General features: G+C 32.4%; 2 protein-coding genes across 4 annotated transcripts in view; one reads left to right on the top strand and one right to left on the bottom strand.

Annotated features, from left to right (window-relative positions):
• haf (leucine-rich repeat and fibronectin type-III domain-containing protein hattifattener) overlaps window positions 1-11600 on the bottom strand; it is a 46823-nt gene extending 35223 nt beyond the window's left edge. The window contains exons 1-2 of one of the 2 annotated variants that reach the window (XM_034328042.2): window positions 11346-11600; window positions 11196-11262 (exon numbers count right to left, since the gene is read on the bottom strand). In XM_034328042.2, coding sequence (XP_034183933.1) covers window positions 11196-11220 — 25 coding nt within the window. In that variant the 5' untranslated portion in view covers window positions 11221-11262; window positions 11346-11600. Of the gene's footprint in view, window positions 1-11195 lie in introns of both variants that reach the window. The other variant, XM_034328041.2, reaches the window with a different exon arrangement.
• Rab3GAP1 (RAB3 GTPase activating protein subunit 1) overlaps window positions 1-20928 on the top strand; it is a 58830-nt gene extending 37902 nt beyond the window's left edge. Inside the window, exons 7-14 of one of the 2 annotated variants that reach the window (XM_034328040.2) lie at window positions 14669-14726; window positions 14788-14875; window positions 16958-17099; window positions 17507-17687; window positions 17967-18066; window positions 18698-19017; window positions 19073-19276; window positions 19352-20928. In XM_034328040.2, the coding sequence (XP_034183931.1) occupies window positions 14669-14726; window positions 14788-14875; window positions 16958-17099; window positions 17507-17687; window positions 17967-18066; window positions 18698-19017; window positions 19073-19276; window positions 19352-19579 (1321 nt within the window). In that variant the 3' untranslated portion in view covers window positions 19580-20928. The remainder of the gene's footprint in view (window positions 1-14668; window positions 14727-14787; window positions 14876-16957; window positions 17100-17506; window positions 17688-17966; window positions 18067-18697; window positions 19018-19072; window positions 19277-19351) is intronic. The other variant, XM_034328039.2, reaches the window with a different exon arrangement.
• The last annotated feature ends 458 nt before the right edge of the window (window positions 20929-21386 follow it).

Raw genomic sequence — 21386 nt, 5'->3', positions numbered from 1 at the left:
ACTGAAGAAAATCGAAAATGTTTATTCATTTGTCAATTATTTGAATTCTATTTTTCAAATTCCTGCAGAATAAGATGTTTAAAAAAAAAAATTAATTGCCCATAATGTTGAATAAAATAAGGCACAACCCATTACGTAGAAGGACAATGAGTATTTGGTAGAAGTAAAGGAAAAAGTATTAAAATACTTTTGATGCCTGTTGAAAACATAGATACTAAAACCATAATTATTGTTATAAAAGAGTGGATTAAGCCAAGCACTGCTATGATATCCTACAGTTGGAAGGCCGATGACTCATCAGAAAAAGAAGATTTTTAAACATTTGCAATTAAGGTACAAGCTTTATAATGTGGAAATGCAGATATCTTTGATGCCAGTTGAAAGTAAAGATACTGATGCCGAAATATTGCCGGCCGGGATTAAGTGTGGCCTGACCTGACGTATTGTCTTTATAATCGACTTCGAAAAAAGAGGACTCAATTCGATCAGTATACATTTGTATATATATATATTTTTTTTTCAGTGTGTATTCACCGATTACTCCGAAATGGATGGACCAATCGGAACGAAACCTTTTGCATCTTGTAGAGTATATTTCCCGATTGGTCCCGTTAAAAAAAAATTTTTCATCTTTTGATTGCTAAGGATTATTATTGCAAAAAACAAGAAGTTTCTAATCTCAACATAGGATGATTTCAATGACCCTTTAATATGTTGACGGAGGTGTTACGAGCCGGAGAGGGCGGCTGCGTAGCCGGGGCTTAATTTCGGTTATGGTATTATTAATGGCTTGACCAGTGTTGTTATTAACACTGGGAGCCTAAGGAATTAAACGTGGAGACGAACTTACGTATGGCTAACGTAGGGAGCCACAGGAATGGTGAAGACGTGAGGACGAACCTACGTGTGGCTAACGTAGGGAGCCGCAGGAAATGTTAGTATTAGGTCTCGTAACTTGATTGGTGTACCTCGAGCGGTAAACGTACACTTTAGTGGGTTTTGTGGACTAGTCAATATAATTGGACAGTAATAGATAAGTTAAATAATATGAGTTTATTCTCTATGCCGGGACCTTACAATTGTTGTGTGTAATTGTCGCAGTGTTCAATGAATTAAATTCTAATTTACAAGTTTCAAATAAGTTGAATAATAAAAGTTTAGTTTCGATTCCGCGAAGCAAAAATCTAATTCTTCTCGGTTTTCACGAACGCGAGCAAACGGGGGTGGACTACAACGAATGCTTAACAGCAGACAACGTACTGTATAGTTACTGAGTGCTCGAAGGGGATTTGGATACCCGATCTCGCAAAGTTTTCTCGTTGCAAAGATTACCCGTAAGAGAAACGTACTGACGTGTATCGAACCGATTCTAGACTTCAACTAGACCCAAGGTGCCTTCGCCGCCACCCTTTTTATACCCAAAAATTGGAATAAAAAGAGTGGTGGGGACGGTTTCTACGTGACCCGTAGGACCTCGCCCTTACTTCGCGTTGGTCTCGAATTTTTAACCGACTTCGAAAAGGAGGAAGTTACTCGATTCGATTACTATGTTTTTTTTTTTCTTTTTTTTGTGTGTGTTCACCGATTACTCCGAGATGGATGGACCAATCGGAACGAAACCTTTTGCATCTTATAGGGTATGTCTTCCGATTGGTCCCATTGAAAAAAAATTTTTCATTTTTTCATTGTTATTGCAAAATACAGGAAGTTTTTAATGTCAAGATTGGACGATTTCAATGACATTTTAATATGTTGTCGGGGACATGATTTTGAACAACTTTTTCATTATGCATAATTAACGGAAAGTTTTAGTTTCCGAGATATTCGTAAAAAACTATTGTTACTACTACATTATATTCAGGGTTGGGAAAGTTACTTTATAAAAGTATCTAGTTACAGTTACAGTTTTTTCGCTAAAAGTGTAACTAGTTACAGTTACAAGTTACCAATTCTAAAAAGTAACTCGTTACAGTTACAGTTATTGAAGAAAAGTAACGAGTTACTTGACAGTTACTTTTTTGGAATAAAAACAAAAAATAAAAATATGTCAAAGAACCCCGGGCCACTGATAAATTTATTTTCTTGCTACAATTATAATTCTATAAAGTTACGCATAATACTCAATAATACCCAATATTTTACTCAAAATTTTAATAAAAGTTTTTATTGCATTTTAACAGTATTTGGTATTCAATTATGTCATCAAGGAGGTGTCCTCTTTGTGGCGTTATGACGGAACCACCGACGCTATCGTTCAACAGATGCACTACATACTCGAAAGTGCCGTGTTATATTTTATAAAACGTTTCTTGATTGCACTGTAATCGTTTAACATACTGATATTGCAGTTACTCGATTTTAAGAACCGATACAGTTCTTCTTGTACAGACTCAATTTCTTTGGTTTCCTTGTTAAAAGCAAAAAAGTCATGGTGGTCGTCGAGATTTTGTTCAAGAATTGGGGAACTCTCAGCAGAACGGATTCCTAATAAATCTTCTAAATAGGGACATTTTTCGTTTTATTATGAAGATCGAATTCACAGCCGACTCTAGTACTAGCCATGCTGAACAACGTGGCAACACCGCTCATGTGACAATCGGGAGTCCTATTTTCAAAAACAGAGTCCTGTGCTCGGAATTGTAATTAACGTCTTTTTTAATTAAAAGCTGTAGTAATATACACTATTTTGTGTTAATTATGTATAAACAATATATAAACGTTGCAACTATGGCAAATAGAAGTGATGTGGTAGTATAAAATTGTTATAAATGTGATATATATTTTGTATACTCCCGAAGTAGTTTGGTGTTGTGAAGCATGATATTTGAAATATTTACAGTGGTTTCAAGAAAATTTAGGTATGAAGCAGAATGAAACCATCTTTGGATCAAATTAAAACATTTAAGAATTGATAAACGTGTATATAAGTTAATAAAAACCTTGAAACAAGCGAAATTATTGGAACGAAACCAAAGAGGTTATGTGAAGTCCAGAGAGTAGTCGGGAGTCTGACGACGTTGATTGGCTGAGAGTCTGGGAGTCCGAGAGGCAGATAGAGTAGGGTAGGTGTTGATGTATTCAGACCGGACTCCCGCGGTGTTGCCATTTTTACTTCAGCACGGCTAGTACTAAAGTCGGCTGTGTCGAAATATATATAAAGTAACTTTTAAACTAACTATTAAAATAATTACTAGTTACCAAAAATATGTAACTAAAGTTAAGTTACAGTTACAGACGGAAAAAAGAACGAAGTTAAGTTAGAGGTACCGAAAATAAGTAACTGTAACTGTAACTTCGTTAAAAATAACGAGTTACTTCCCAACCCTGATTATATTCTACGTATACCTACGTGTCTCTGGCGGTGTATGGACCAGCATGCAGTCGCCAATTCTCTACTGTTTTTATACACATATCGCGTCAACCGAAAATCACTATACATACATATACAGGATGGCCCACATAACTCTTAACAGCTCAATATCCCGAAAACTATGACATCGATTTTAAAGTTCTTGGTCTTAAATTGCATGGATCTGAAAGGCCTTTCTAACTACATAAACATGAAGTGGCCCCCCCTTCTTCTTTATTGGGGGCGGGGGTACCTTTATAATTTTAAATGGAACCCCTTATAAAACGTTACATATTTAGATTCTACAGAAAAAAACAAGTAAATTTTGTCTGAAATATTTTTTTGTCAGATATTTCCATGATGAGATTATAACAGTTTGAAGTTTCAACTTGTATGTACTTAGAAAACAGTCCGTTTGCTAGGAATATATCTTAAGTAATTAAAATTTAGTAATTAAAAAATATACTAGTTTTAATATTTAAAATTACTTTCTCTATAACGTTATTTTCCCTATTGAAAGCCTGATTTGATCGCGAGTGTGCAGTTACTGTTCACTTGTATTAGCTACCCTTTTTGTTTTTCTTTTTTTTGTTTCTTTAGATTTTTCTGATTTTAAATTCATAGTTGTGAAATGTGTCTATACTTAAATTCTAAACGAAAACTGAACAAAATCCTCAAATTCTAAAATTGTTGAAATTTTGAAAAATTTGAAATTCCGAAATTTCAGGAACATGGAACTTTTGAATTTTAAAATTTTGAAAGTCTGAGGTTCTGAAATTTTAAGATCAAAAACTTTTATAATGATGGGAGCCAGTTCGTATTTTTGAGAAATTCTATAAAAACCGTCATATTTGATAATAAAAAGCTAAACTTCACAATGTCATAGAAAAAGAGAAGTCATATAGATATAATTTTGATCGCAAGATTAATGGATACTTCTTTTTACGGTCTAATTAACACAATGTATATTGGAGATCTTTTTCTTCTATTTTCTGTGGATTGTATTTCAGGCAGAAAAAATGTGTTATGGTTAATTAACCATTATTGGAGTAAAATAAATCGTATTTTGCTAAGGAAGGATACATTATCTTTTAGAAAAAACAAAATAGTTAATGATTTATGTAAAAACAAAGATGGACAAAAAATTGGAGGTGTTTTAGATACTAATTTATTATTATCATTAACTAATATCAATACTTTAATAATAGCAATCTTCAACACTTGGGAGTCACAAAATAATTAAGATTTTATATTAAAAAGTTATTTGTAAAAGAAACTAATTCATTCTGAGTTAATTCAAACTATATAGACCAGATTTGTGATTAGGTTAGACAAGTGATTAGGTTTGATTAGGTTATATTTATAAAAAATATAGGTAATAATTTAGTTGCATTGCTTAGGTAAAGTACACATTGCCTTCATTTTACACTTCGCCTGTAACATATATGTTTTTAAATCTGTTTATAGTAGGATATACGTACTATTCACCGATGACAAAAAGTCTCGCGGGATGGCACAGGGACAAGATTGGAATAAAAAAATAAATTGTTTTAAGATTTACTAGATAATTAATCAAATTCAAATACCGATCAAATTCAGCAACAGATTTCAATGCATCCTTTCTTGAGCAGTAAACTGTTATGTTAAAACAAGGAACTGGTTGCATGTGACGTAATTTACAGTAATCAGGTTTTACTAAATCGCTAAATTCTTAATGCTAAATTTCCTCGCGAACCTCGCGTGCGTTTAACTAAATGCTTAGATGCTTTCTCTTTATGTTTCATTCAAGAAGGTAAAAAAAAGTTGCTGCAGTTGAAATGACCAATCAGCATTACAATGCTTTTCAAATATCGGTTTAACTACTCTTGTTTTATTTAAATAGATAGATACGTATTTCTCGGAGTCAGCGATATAAGAATAGTTATAACGGTATTATTAGTATTAAGTAGCAATTATATTAGGATTATAAGAAGCAAAAATAAATATTGATTTATTCAAATGAAACGGGAGTAATTAAAAACGGTACTATTATAATTAAATACTAATAGTAACGTAATTTAACTATTAACTTTTAGGTGGGCTAGGTCCCTCAGAAATTTTTAAATTTTGGGATTTTGGAATTCTGTAAATCTGAAATTTTAAAACTCTGCAGTTTTTGAATTCTGAAATTTTGGAAATTTCAAATTTTGAAACCGAAACTTTGAATTTTTGAAGTTTTGGCAATCTCAAATTTTAAAATGCTAAAATTTTGGAATTTTGAAATTGTTGAAATATTAGAATGATGAGGGCTCTGATCCACATGGGGGGGGGGTTAGACTTATACTGGCCCCTACCAAGTTCAGTACATACGCCACTGTTCAGAAGGCGAATGCTGGGTGAATTCAGATTCAGACTTACAAAATGTTGGTACGCAAATGTGCTTCGTAAAATTAAGCAGTTAAATTTTTTTAACAAAATACTTTCAAATGAAGAAATATTTAAATGTTCGAAAATAAAGACGAAATATTGAAATTTGTTATAAAGGAAGAAAATAAGGACATTTTGTGGATTATTAGGATGTAAATCGGGAGAGTCAAATATTAGATGTACAAATTAATGCCGTGCACCTTTAGCATCATGCTTTCTTCATTGCTATTTTGAACTTGAATATTTTCCTGCGCTTGAAAAGTAGCGCTAAAATATGATAACGATAACGATTATTCCAATAATTCGAATTACTATAAAATAAGATTATAATTTATCTATTCTAATTATAATAATCATAATTATAATAAATAAATTACAATACCATGATTATAATAAATGTATAAATTGATAATTTAAAAAAATGGCAGCGAGTTGTATTTAGCACCTAATACGTATCAGTATACCCTATACTGCATTAGGTTAAGTAAGAAACTTTTCCATCTCGTGCGTATCCAAATAAAATATAATAATTTATTATGTATTAAAATAAAATATAATTTTATCATTTTATTAGATATAATTCTTTTTTTTTTTTTAAATCGAACCACTAATGTTTTGCTTTCAATATAAAAAGAATAATTGTAACAATTGATTTTTTGAAGTGAATTATAAGACGTTGATCCATTTCTTCTGCAGGTATTAAATCGTGTAGAAGGGTATAAATATAGGGATAGGAAGCGCAAGTAATGGAATTGAAAAATTCAAGTAGAAGAATATCATGGTTCGACGGTCATGGCGAACAGGCAACTGTGCGAGTGAGCCAGTATCGCCACGCTTGTTGAGCTTTGCACAAGGAAATCGTAGAAATTTCTTTGTAATAGTTGCCAGATAGAACAGAATTATCATAGGCTTGGATTTTTAGCGTAAAACTATGTAGAACAGGACTAGTTTCTTTCGTTTTCAGCGTGAAATTACTGCTTTTATCCTTGACGAATACCACAGCTTTTTTTTTATAATTATAACTAATTTTATTAACAGTGTATATTAAATTTCACAAAAACCGTATTTATTCTTTTTTTTTTTAACGAGAATTCGAAAAAAGTTTCTTGATAACAAATGAACATTTTTTTATTTTACTTAATGATACTTTCTCTTCAATTTTTATTTCTATTACAAACTGAATTCCCTACAATATTATATAAATGACGATATAGGGGAAGCAGAAGTTTTCAAAATCTTAATTTTGGCAATATTAGTGTTAAAAGTAATTTAGAACAAAAATAATATAATTTTTAATTATTATAAAATTTATTATATAACTAAGAAATATGAACAATAAATTAATATTGATTCAAATTTTCCCGCGTAAACGTTTACATACAAGTGATAGGGCCAGACTTGTATACATATGTATATTCATATGTACATATATGAGACCCCTTGCCTCCATTTTCATTTTCCCTGGGGATGCTTATGGGGCAGAGGGAGGACCCAGATTATCACCATTTTGTGTGTGTGGAGGGGGATTTGATCGCGAGTGTGCTTATCACGTATTGTTCTTTATGTAGAATTATACATATATTCAATTTTTTAATAGTAGTAATTTTTTAAAATAGTTATTGTATGTATAGTTATTATTGTAGATATATAGATACAATATATTAGACATGCACATGAAATTGCTCGTAGGGCGCTTAAGTGCTCGCAGGCTGTTTTGGGCTTCCATGCCCATTTTACTGCTCGCTATGCATACTTTCAATACATCCTACGAAAAATATATAGTAAAGGTCGTACAAAAATTCTACTAATCTTATTTTAATAAGCGTTAAATGGGTTAGAATTGTACTTATTATAAGTAGGCGAAGTTAAAACTTTTACAACTGCTGGAACTAAAAAAATAGACCAAAAAAGTGTCGTTTGCTTTCAATTCAATTTTTTTACTTTTGACTGAAAACATAACTATATATTGTTGAAAAGATCTTTGAATAAATTACAATTTTTCAAAACGAATCAGTTCCAAAAATTGATTTTGCGTCGTTAATAGATTTTTCATTTTTACTTTTAGAAAGATGCAAGTTTTTCTATTGGTTCTTATTCATTCTGAAATAGTAGACGAATAATTGCGCGGGAACCTAGAGTAATTGTCCAGTACAGAATGTTGAAAGATGTGACCATGTTTTAGCATCGAGTAAATCATTATGTTTATAGATTTAAACGATATATTAATGCTTTTCAAAAATTATTACTGATCTATATATGCTATACTCTATATAGCATCTATAGATTGAAATTAGTCAAATTAAAAGACGTAAGCAAACTTTAATAATAATGTTTGTTAATTACCAAAATGTTACATTTAATAAAAAGAAAAAATACAATATAATTCTGCCTCTCATTTGTGATATTCTTTCTATCGTTTATATACAATAGAATATATTAATTTTTATTTAGTTAAACTTTTTCACAACCAAAATCCTAGTACACAAGAAAAAGAATTTACATTAATTAAATTCTGTATAACTTAAATTTTCACGGTAATTTATTTAAGAATTAAGTGAAAGTGATCGGACATATTGAAATATCAAAGTACTGATAACGAGCAAGTAGTAATTAATTAATCGCTATGTACATATTTAGTAATAATTTGGACAATCAAAGACTGTTTGTCAGTCAAACAAAATAGTAATGACATCCTTCCTTATGGTCTTAATTCAATATTCAAAGGGGACTGTAAATCACGCTAAAATAAAGAGAAACTATATTTGGTAGCTTTAATGAGTTTATTCCTACAAATTCAAATCACATTATGACGGTTTTATGATTTTATAATTGTTCTGACATACCATCACGTATACCACGTTTCGCAAGTATTGTTAATAAATTATTTATAAAAATAAAGTCTCTTGCAATATTAAAATAACTGAAAAATATCGATGCGCCTAAAAGAACAGTGTAAAATTTAGAAAATGAGACTAATGTTAAATACAAAATTGAATTAAAATTGTGGCCCCTCTCCATGGTCCGCTAGCAGTACTTTTATTTTCTGCTGTCCTTTTGATCACTTTTTATAAACCATATCAAAGTATTACAGTCTTGCCATTCGTTATTTTTGTGCGCACTGTTTTAGTTAAGATTAAAAAGTGATATTTAAAATGATCAGTCCTCATTTGGAGACATGAAATGTTATTTCTAATATATTTAAGTGCTTGTATATTAGGACCATAAATAAAGTTTTCATTTTTGTAAGAATACAATACTATTTTATGAATGGCAAGTTGTTCTTGACTGCTGAAGTTGTTACTAAGTACATGGCGATTAATTATTTTCTAAAATGTTTCTCTTAAAGCATGTTAGTTTTACCGTTTATAAATATATTAATATTTCAATTTTTAGTTTCAATCAGTCTGACTTGTAATTTTTAAATAAAGTAACAAGCGAAAGTATTGCAAGTTATACAGAATTTAACTCAAATAAATTCTTCCTCTGTTGATGTAAAGTGTAAATGTTGAAAATTTCATCGAAATCAGTCAACGCAAAAATAAACAGGGAAAAAATCATGAGAAGTTGTGATTTTTAGCATATACATATAAATAGAAAAATTTTAATAAACGATCTTCTCTATTTTCGTAGCAATTCCGACTAGATGCAGTTTTCTTAAAATCATTAAAACTATGTATGATTTAGTAAATTAATCCTAACTTTTCAGAAATGCTCAAATCGTTTGGTTCAATTTAAAACAAAAGTTATTCCGTTCTAGTCCTTGAACAACGGAGCCTGGATCAATTGTAACTCAAACTTACAAAACATATACGTACAAGAATCTTAACTTAAAATTAAATGTATAATTTTTAAAAGAAAGAGTATCATATATTAGAAGAATAATTTTTAAAGGAACAGTGTAAAATTTATAAAATAAAAATAATATGAAATACGAAGTTATATTAAAATTGGGGCTCTCTCCATGGTCCGCCGTCCGAGGGCTAGGGGTAATTCTTATTTTAAACCTAATTAATTTCTGGGTTTATCTTTCATTCTTTCATTCCTTTTTCCTTGTAGCTCACAATTACGTTAATAAATAGAATATAATTTGTAATTTCTAAAGTACCTTATACAATTCAATACAAATGAAACGAACACCGCGTATATGTTGGCCTCGTGTAGTACATGATTCAAGGTCGGCCAGTACAAGCTAAAGAGGATCCTATAAAACGTGTGCGTAGGTGCATTCGCCCTTTGAAACTCGCTGTTATAATCATTATACTTGTTGAGGATGTAAGCAACTTTTCTATAGAATTTCTCTAGGTCACGTATTCAGAATTTTCACTTATTTTACTTGTTTCAAATTTTTGGCGCGTAATTTAATTTTCAAGTAAAACTTAAATCATGCCTGAAAGTTAAAGTTTAATAGCTTTCAATAAGAATCGTTTTAAACGGTCTGAAAATTTGAATTTTACTAAATTACTGTTACGTTAATCTTTGGATAGCGGAGTCTAGGTCAATCGTGACCTAAATGTACAAAGATATTAACCTAAAATTTAATGTATAATTTTTTTAAATTCTGTTTCTTTCCATGATCCACCGTTCGAGGATTAAAGAATATTAAGCATTGGGAATTATTATTGTATTGAAAATTCAAAAACTATCAGACCGAACAACATTAAAATTCCTAAAATCTCCTATTTTCAATTAATGTTAACAGCATTAATTTCGTTAACATGTATCAGACATAAAATGTTGAATTCATTTAATCTTAGAAAATCATGTTTATTTTTAAATTTTCAAATTATTAGAAATAGCAGCGTGGTATTCATTAATTCTCCGCATTTAAATCTAAAAAATTGTAAAGTGAACGACCTCATTTTGTTTTGACCACAGACAGAAAATAAATCTTGACCCCTTTGTTTTTATTCTCAAAAAGTTTAAATCAGAAAGACGTTAAATTTCATTTAATATCTTTACGATAACAATAAATAATATTTAATTACAGCTTTGTTTTTATTTAGTCGGTTTATTTAGTGTTTAGTGTTTATTTAGACTGTCAAACATAATCGTAACATTTTTGAATTTAAATTCACGCGCTTCTCAAATATTTTGTTTCAAAATCAAATTCCATCACAACAAAAAAAAATAAGATTTAACGTAAATGTTAAATCGAGTGACGCTTACTTGGACTGAAATTTTAATAAATAATTCCGTAAGAAAAAATGTGAAGGTCGTGAATTTAGTTACTAACCTGATATGTATTAATAAAATATCATAAATTCAATATTAATTAATCAGTTTACTTTAATTCTATTATGAGTTTTAATTTATAAAATCTTGTTCGTTGTGAGACACAATCATAATCGTAAAAAACCGAATTTTAGAATATCGAAAAAGTCGCCTAACCTCATAAAAATAATAGTAAAGAGAAAAAAAGTTCCACGGTGGATTTACTCACTCATATTTGTCAGCAATTCGTTCATAATCAGTATTGGCCCATAACGTGTTCGTGGCACGAAAATTCGCTATCGAATACGAAAACAACACGTATTAGAAGAGAAACGGTGAACGAGGAACACCGGAATGTCGATGAATTAACGGATACCACCTGTTGTTGTCCGCAACAGAAATGAAAAGTCGAACAGTCAAGCCGAAGCGACGGAAAATCACGGGTCGTAGGAAGAAAAAAAAAAAAAGAAAAAAAATTGAAGGAGGAATTCGCGAGCAAGCCGGGATGGAACGTAATCCTCGGACAGCGACTCCTTCGTAACTGGAAACCGTTAAGTTCGTCTCGATGGCATCACGGTCTTCGAGTAGACTGCAAGAATTCGCTTGGCGTTCGACCCCCTCTAGGAAATGCTCGCTCGTACCGGCACCGCTGCCTACCAAGGTAGGGCAGGTGGAGCACACACAGCTATGGAAAGAGTAATTCGTTCGTCCGTTCGCCCGTTTGCCCGTTTCTTCATTCGTTCATTCGTCCGATCATTCCTTCGACAGTGAACTACCGAACCAGTGTGTCGATTTTCATCAGATTCCATGTAAATACTGCTCTGTTCAAAAGAAGAACGTTCCTCACTTACTTACGATATACTAGTGTTTATAAGTATCCTGCATCTAACAAATATACAGTACCGAGCATGGTAGATTTCCTTGAGGAAACTAGCCTCGCCCACTCGCGTGTACATAGTTTATTCAGGAAACATTTTATTTCATATTTTTTGAAACTTTGTATTATGCTATTTCAAATTTTGATTTCAGAACTCTAAAATTTATTCCTTCCAAATTCTGAAATAAAAATTTTGAAACCTTGAATTTTAAATTTAGATACCTACTTGGTATTGTGAAACTTAAATATCTAGATTTTGAAAGTTCAAAATTTGAATTTTGAAACCCTGAAATAAAAGTTTGAAATCTTGAAATATACAATTTGAATTGTAAACTTTTGAAACGTTGCATTCTAAAATATAATAATTTAAATTTTTAAGCTCTAACATTTGAATTTTGAAACGTTGAAATTTTTATATTTAGAATTCCGAAAATTTGAAACATCATTTGAAAACTTAAAAATTTAGATTTTAAAATGATACATTTAAAATTTTGAAATTTGAAGTTTGAAGCTTTAGATTTAAACACTGGAATTTTGAAGTTTCAAACTTGAGATTTAAAATTTTTTAATTTGTTTGTCCTGAGCCCCGCGATTAAATACTTTCACATTTGGTAATTACTGATTAAATAGACATATTATGAATATGTTTCAATGTATCTGTTTCTAATTAAATGTTTTCAACAATCTCGGCTTTCGCCCCCGGTCCCACAGTCTCTACTGACAGCACTGTGTACGATACAGATAAGTACAAAAAAAATATTCAGCCATTACTCTTATTCATGGTTTGGCATGGCGGAATATTTTGAACATCAGATTGGGTTTCAGTAGATCATAATATACATATAGCATTGATATTGCCCCATGATCTCAAAACTCCCGATTCGATTCTGATCATGGTCCGATCTGCTAGACAAAATAAACATTTTTTTTTTTTATATATGATTGTATTTCTGTATGAACTTTTTGTAATATATAAAATAATATAAATTACTTTTGTATTAAAATCGTTTAAATATGTTTAAACAACAATAGCAATGAAAATGACGCCCGGAACGTATTTTTTTAACTGAAACTTTAAAAGAAAATCCAATAAACAAACATTTCTTCTCTGCGGAAAATATCAGAGAAAACTGTTGATTCAAAACTATTGCTTTCGATTCAAAAACACAATAGTCTGATAAAAGGGGGAACCATCGATGACGGCCTTCTCTCTTGTTCAGCATGCCAGAACCCATAAACACGCGCCACGAGTACATAACTAGGCATGAGAGACTTCTCTAGGGGGAATGGTGATATGGAAGCAACCATTATCAAAATTCTAATTCTAATAAAATAATTTTCAACAAAAAATACAACCGACTTCGAGATGCGCTAAAAAGAGTGAAATAATTTATATTTCGTTTATACCAATACTTCACAGCTATTAATAAAACCTATTTAATCGTTAAATAGTATACTAACAAGGAGAACTACCCAAGTGTTACACTCACTTATTAATGAAACTTTGCCAGCTTGTAGAGCTCGTCGAGCTGAACACGCCTATACCCCCTTTTGGGGGCAGACGGCTATTTGTTTAAAAGATATTAACAATTACAGTTAGTTACTCCTTACATTCTGAAGTATGACAAACTTACACATACAATTCGCAATCTAGAGATCCACGGTTCAAATCCTTGGTTCCCAACATTTTTTTTTTTTTTTTTTTTAATGATAATTTGTCTCTTTTTGAATAACTATTACATAAAAATTATCATTATAAAAAAAAAAAATGTTGGGAACCAAGGATTTGAACCGGGGATCTCTAGATTGCGAATTGTATATGTGAGTCTGTCATACTTCTCAATGTAAGTAGTAACTAACTTTAATTATTAATATCTTTTAAACAATTAGTCGTCTGCCCACAATACGGAGTATAGGCGTGTTCAGCTCGACGAGCTCTACAAGCTGGCAAAATTTCATTAATAAGTGAGTGTAACACTTGGGTAGTTCCCCTTGTAAATACATTTCAACCTTTTCGGAGACAGCGCAAAATGAAAAATACCCGAATATACGATGCTGCCAATAACGATTTGATTGCGGTATGGCAAACTTGGTAATTAAAAAGTCGTAAGAAAAAATGCGGAACCATATAGGTACGGCTGAAAACATTTGTAATTGTAACGATTGTATTAGAAGTTGGCAGCACTTTTGATGTAAATGTAGTTAATCCGCAATGGGTATGTTGATTCTCGTTGAACATTGTTAACTTGAAATTATCAAATGGGTCATTCGGTAATCGGCGTGTCATAGGTTGCCAACCCCTGAACTAGGATCTTCCCAGTAGAAGAAAAGTTTTTAATTTTGCGCCGCCTCCGAAAAGGTTGAAATTTAGTATACTATTTAACGATTAAATACATTTTATTAATAGCTGTGGAATATTGGTATAAATGAAATAGAAATTATTTCACACTTCTTAGCGCATTTTGAAGTCGGTTGTATTTTTTTTGTTAAAAATTATTTTATAATGTTTCAAAATCGACCATTCAACATATAAAAACCTAAAAGTCTTGCCGTTTAACACGTTCGAGCTCGAGCTAACAGATTCAAACCTCAGCGCCTCTCTGCTATGAGTAGCTCTATTCATATTGGTCTGAACATCTCAAGTAATACAATCGAATTATTATTATACTAATAATTGTGAAAATATTATTATACTCAATAATATTCAATTATCACGCTGTATATTTACATTAAATAAAGTATATTTTTATTACTTATCTTAATATTAACGCTTAAGTTTTCAAAATTATGGCAACACTAAATATTTGTTTACATTGTTTTTCCAGAATCAGTCCAGGATTTCCGGATCCCGTGCGGACCTGCATATTGCATCAAAAGCTTCAGGTAAAACTTTCTTGTTATTTTATTTGTTTCAATAATTCCTTATTGTTTATTATGTTACCAGATGATGAACTGTTGTATCGAGAAAAAAAAGGCCAGGGAAGAATCTGCACATAGGTCTCAAAGCATGGACACTGACGACTTTGAAACAGGTACTTAACTATTTGGTAAATTTTTAATGTGTTACGGGGATGATGATTCTAAGCAATTTTTAGTTTTCGAGCTATTTGCAAAAGAAAGTTGCTACTATTTATTGAATTTTTCGTATACCTACTCATCCGTGGCAGTGTGTGCGTCAACATTGGGACACCACTTATCCCCTCTATCTATACAGGGTGTCTCAGAACTGGGGTAGGAACGGAAGAGGGATGATTGGTGAGGTCATTCTAAACAACTTTTTCCTTTGCCAAAATGTTGTATAAGGCTTCGTTTTCGAGTTATTAACGAAAAACACTGGCCAATCAGAGCGCGCCGTTAGCGCGGGCCGAACCACGAGAGTGTTGGGTATGTTCCGCGCGGTCGTGATCAGGTGCCTCGGCACTACGTCGGTATCATGGGATTCGTTGAATAGAAGTTGCATCGGATAATGAATAAAAAAAAGAAAAGAATAATTGTATCGAATTATTGATTACTCATGAACAACGAATCCTATCACACCGTCGTGGTGCCAATGCACTTGAACACGACCGCGCGGAACATACCCAACACTCGCGTGGTTCGGCCCGCGCTAACGGCGCGCTCTGATTGGCCAGTGTTTTTCGATAATAACTCGAAAACGAAGCCTTAACCAACATTTTGGCAAAGGAAAAAGTTGTTTAGAATGACCTCACCAATCATCCCTCTTCCGTTCCTACCCCAGTTCTGGGACACCCTGTAAATACAACACAGTACTCGACAAACAGTATGCATTACGACGGATGAACTTAAAAATTAAACTTAACTGGTTCCAATGATTTTAAATTTTGGCTTGCGTGGCCGGCCACCTCACGATGACCGGAATATTAATTTAACTTAACCTGTATACTGCTTGCCGAGTATCATGCTGTGTTTATGGAAAAAGAAGAAAAGTGATGGTCCCAATTTGACGCATACACTGCTGCCACGAATGTGTAGGTACATGTAGAATTCTTTTACAAACATGTCGAAAACTAATGTCGAGCGACAGTTACACATACAGGGAAATTCACATATCTTGAGACATGTCAATATCTTCTAAACAACACATTTTTGGAAAAAATGTTTCAGACAAAAGTTGTTATGTGTCAAGTGGCAAATTGGATGGTCGGAATGGAATTTTTTCAGTGGACGATCCTGAAGGTCAACTTTATTTTTTTTAATGGAACCCTCCATTTTTTATTATACTATCATATTCTCTAGGAGAAAATAGGTAACTTTTGTTCGAAAGATTTTTTCGTGGGTTGTCAACTTTCCGAGATAAACCATTAAATATTTAAGAAGATGTGATGGGTAAAAACACGTGTAAGGAGCATTGTATTTATAATCGCTTTATAATTTTCAACAAACATTTTTATTTATTATTTAAAAAGGTGCTCAAAGTGTTGACCACCAACTTCAACACCTTTAAGTTGGTTTATTACATATTGTGTAGTAGATAAAAGTTTGTCTACCAAGGTTCCTGACTCATTAGTAAAAATCGTCAGTCGGCTCATGTAAAGAAACAAGCTTGTTCCCTTCGACGGAACAATACGTAGAGATTTCGTTTGCTGATTTATGACAGATTCGCAATCAAAAAGCTGTTTATGAGTTAAGACGTTTTACGGGTATTGCCGGCAATCGAGTAATTTTTTGTTTTTATACAATGTATTTAGGATCATAAATTTTCGCTTTGTCCTCAATAGGAAATTCTTTGTCATAAAATCGGTAAAATGTCTGTTGAAAATTATAAAGCAATTATAAATACAATGCTCCTTATACGTGTCCTTTAGGACCGCCCACTGAAAAGATCCATTCCGACCATCCAATTTGCCCCCTGACACATGACAATTTTTGTTTGAAACATTTTTTCCGACAATGTGTTGTTTAGAAGATATTGACCTGTCTCAAGATATGCGGACCACCCTGTAGTGGAAAAAGTTGATTAGAATCATCATCCCAACAACATATTTAAAAATGAGCAAAATCGATAAGGTCGGTAAGATATCGACATTTACCGAAAAAAGATAAAATATAAGAATAACGACTTGCATTGTACACGACGTTAACGTTTTCTTCAGAGTCGGAAGAAGAAGAGTTTTTCGAGTGCACCAGCGAGGAACCAACAAATGAGGACGATTCGGTGACAAGGACACAGCTGAAAGCGAAACATCTATTATGGAACAAGCCAGCAGGAAGATTAGCCAAGCATCCTTCGTTCAAGTAAAATCTGCAATTCTATTTCTTTCATTTTATATTATTAAGAGTATCTTGCTATTTCCTAATGTTAGAGTTTTGTCAACCTCTCATCTCTTTTCTAATAAGTGAAATGTTTGGTTTATACCTGCATAGAAATTAAGAAACAAGGATAAATAGTTTTGCTTGTTTTCTCTTCGTTAGCGCAAATGTTTGTTGCGCGCACGAGAGGGCCGAGATGTTGCGCGCGCATGTAAGTACTTGCGATTAGATATCCCGATTGGCGGGAATTTGAAACATCAATATCTACAATTACGTAACATCAACCCTATTTCTTGAAAGTATTTAGATAATTTGTTGTAGTTTTTACAAAAGCTTTTGTTTATTATGATCTCAGTTTAATGTCGGTAATATAAAATACCACTATTACTTAGGTTAATTCAAAGCGGAGATCCTCTTTACTTACCGGTAACTCAGGATCCCGTGCCAAAAACTGAAGATCAGCTTGAGGAAGATGCACAAGTTATGATGCAGCTTGGAACTGATAAACAAGCTTCAGAAATGCGGGCTAGATTAATGAGTGCTTCTTTATTATCTGATATGGAGTCTTTCAAGGTGATAATCATTAATACATTAATAAATGTATCATATGCCAAAGTGATTAACATTACTTTCTGAATTTCTCAAAATTTTAGTGCCAGAACACTTGATTGATGCTTAACTTGTTATATTTTATTAATTTTAATAAATGTTCAAAAGGTACAAGAATTTTCTGGCATAATAACAGATTTACAACATAATGTAACAAAGAGTTAAACATTTTATTTCAATGAAAATTATATTGTAAATAATTTGTTAAATAAACTTTATGAAAGCAACTACATATATTTATAGGCAGCAAATCCTGGAGCAGTTTTAGAAGATTTTATTCGATGGTATTCCCCAAGAGATTGGGTAGAAGATGATGGAACAGATGAATGGGGTCAACCTACAGGTTCTTCACAATATCATATAGTTTTTAAACTTCATTTACATGTTAACTGCCATATAAATATTTCTAATTAAATAAGTCAAATTATTTCCTAAATTATTAAAGATATAAGAAATTACTTTGGTGGTCATTGCATGATAAGAGGAGGCAACATTTTGACGTAGACGAAATTTTTTTTATATTGTTGTTTTCAAAAATATAATAGCAAAGTTTGGTTTTTTAAATGAAACTATATATTTTTCCTTCGATCATTTGATAGTGTTTTTGAAGTCGAATTCATTAAGCTTGCATGTATACAATTGATTTATATTTGTTTTCGAGATATTGCGCTAACAAATTTGGAGATTTTTCACAGGAAAAATTCACTTCAGTGGGAAATATCAGAAGAGGTCAACGTCAACGTCAAAATGTTGCCCCCTCTTACCATGCAATGACCACCAAAGCAATTTCTTGTATCTTTAATAGTTTAGGAAATAATTGAGTGTTTCCAGTTGCGCGGGACACACTGTAGATTATAGATTCCTATGCAAATTCAAGTATCACCCAAATATGGATGACATGGTAGTCAACGTGTTAATAGAGCGATCGGATTTTAAATAACATTTATGTACATTAATAATATCATTTAATATAGGACATTTATCAGCAAGAATGCTAATTCCAAATAACCCATGGTCTACAAGCTGGAATTCAGCTCAACCTGTTCCTGCGCATCGACAGAAAAGATTGTTCGATGATACAAGGGAAGCAGAAAAAGCTTTGCATTTTCTAAGTTGCAAACGTATAGGACAAATCACACAGTTTCTATTACCGACTTTAAGTCACGCAGCGCTTTATACTTTAAGCCAACAAAAACAAGATGCTTTACCAAATTTGCCTGATGTTGCACTCAGTATATTAAACAAACTGCAGTATGCGACAAAGCCTATTCATCAAAAACTACACTTGTACGAGGTATTTAAAGTTTTATATTTACAAATCTGCAATGAAATAAATGAATTTATTTTAGGAAATTACTCGCGACATTGAAGGAATTGAAGCTCTGGTTGCCCAAGTAAACTCCTTGCAACACAAACTGGGAGGAAATGATGATTCAAAAGAGTTTACTTCATTTCTGATACAGTTGATGCGAGGAAAAGAAGTAGAAGTGCCAGGTGGATCCAGAGGAAATATTGGCTCTCGAATAACAACAATGTTCAGAGATGCTCAAAAAGTATTTAACTTCAATCATTTTTTAATTTAGATATTTTTGTTCATTATGTAATATGTATAAATATGTATATTTTAGGCTGCCCTCGTAATGACTTCTCTCAACAGTAATGCTGATATAGATGCAATTGGAGAGAATAAACTAAAAACATTCCCTGAACCTTCCTGTAAAGAGTTTATCTTGCGTATTGTAACACCAAGACCTTCACCAACCTCCACACCACAACCACAGAGAATGTATGCGTGTCTCAAACGGGATTATATTCGCCTGGCTGGATTTTTCTCTGAGGATTCCATATTTTTATAGTCTATATTTCTAATGAATTCATTTGATTTCTTACTAAATGCTGCTAGAAATCAGTACCTGTCTTTCAGTTTTTTCAGTCGCAGTGAAATATTTTCATTGAATTTGTAACAAAAAAGGAAAAAACAGTGCACAGTATAAACAAAGTCTTTCAAATAGAATTGATATACAGTAAAACCTGGATAAATGCAACGAAAGAATGCTTGGATAAGTGCAACATCGCTATCCCCTCCACTTGGGGGGATCCCCCTAGACGAACCGAGCCGCACGACGAGAAAACCGTGTAATATGATCCGACCGTAATATCGGTGTGACTAATACTAATTAAACGATAAAACTTTTTTATTTTTAACTTTTTCTTAATGAAACTTTTACTAACGCATTTGTGAGATTTTTCTGATTAAAATGACACCAAACATGATATAGTTTGAATTATATTTATAAACAATAGTAATAGAATAAACAACATAGAATAGACACCACGACTGAATATAAATGATGTCGGATGAATACAAAACATGTGTACGGACACAGAATCGGCATGTCGGCTGAATACAAAACATGTGTACGGACGTAGAATCGACACCTCGCTTCGATAAATGCAACATTAAATGCCCAGAATCGCCACCTTGCCTGGATAAATGAAACCTTTGAAACCAGAGCCGACACCGTGACTGGTTTTGATTTCGATCTCTGTTGCTTTTCGCCAACCTTTAACATCAATTTTAGCAAGTAATTATAATTCATGTTTGGTATCATTTTAATAAGAAAAATGTCACCAATCTGCTGGTAAAAGTTTCATTAAAGAAAAGTCAAAAATAAAAAAGTTTTATAGTTGAATTAGTATTAGTCACACCGATACGTTTCGGCTCTTTCCTTTCATCACCGGACCTCTCTCTTTTCGCCACTGTCTGTCCCTTTCTACGTTCACGCTTGACTGGTCGTCGCGTGTAACCCGAGATTCGACACCTCGCTTGGATAAATGCAACCACTGGGTCCCAATCTTGGTTGCATTTATCCAGGTTTTACTGTAGGTAGAAGCAGTGTCCAGAAAACAAGTATCATCAGCTTTTCATTACATACCTGAAGTTAATTTATATTTATTTGAAACTGAGACATACAATTTTCAATTGTACATTAATAAATATATCTTGAACATAAACATTCTTTATAAAAAAATAAACCATATGAAATATTTCTTCAAGTTAGTTGCACTGTTTATTATGACGAATTTAATAATTGGAGGTGAAAACAGAAAGTTCCATATGATACAATCCAGTTCTTCCACGGCCAAATGTGCATGTATATATGTACATACAGTATAGGCACAGTATAGGAAAGAACAGCATGTTCACTCCGTGTCGGCACCTTTGATCTAATGACTAAAAGATCCCCATATTGCTGGTTGTGCGCGGGCACAGTATAGGAAAGAACAGTAGATTCACTCCGTGTCGGCACCTTTGATCTAATGACTAAAAGATCGCCATATTGCTGGTTGTGCGCGGGCTCTAATTTGAAAAGCACTCGGTACAATCAAAAAGAGATTTCGTAATAGAATACCATAAAAAGACTATTAAATATCTACATTTAATTAAAATACACTAAACAACCCATAAAGTGGTAATATTTTGAAAAAACAATGATGATAATGTCTTTATCTAAAATGTACAAGAAACGTTGGATAAACATCATTTGACAGATATAAAATATAGGGTGTCCCAAAACGCCTGTTACTGCTGTCACTGCTTGCACTTTGGCACCCTTTGAAGGAACAACGATATCCACCTCTTTCACTCATATTTTATATCTG

This window comes from Osmia lignaria, chromosome 1 (assembly GCF_051020975.1).
Source record: "Osmia lignaria lignaria isolate PbOS001 chromosome 1, iyOsmLign1, whole genome shotgun sequence".
NCBI classification, from domain to species: Eukaryota; Metazoa; Arthropoda; class Insecta; order Hymenoptera; family Megachilidae; genus Osmia; species Osmia lignaria.
Note: the sequence above shows the minus strand (reverse complement) of the source record. Positions and strands in the feature narration are given on the sequence as shown.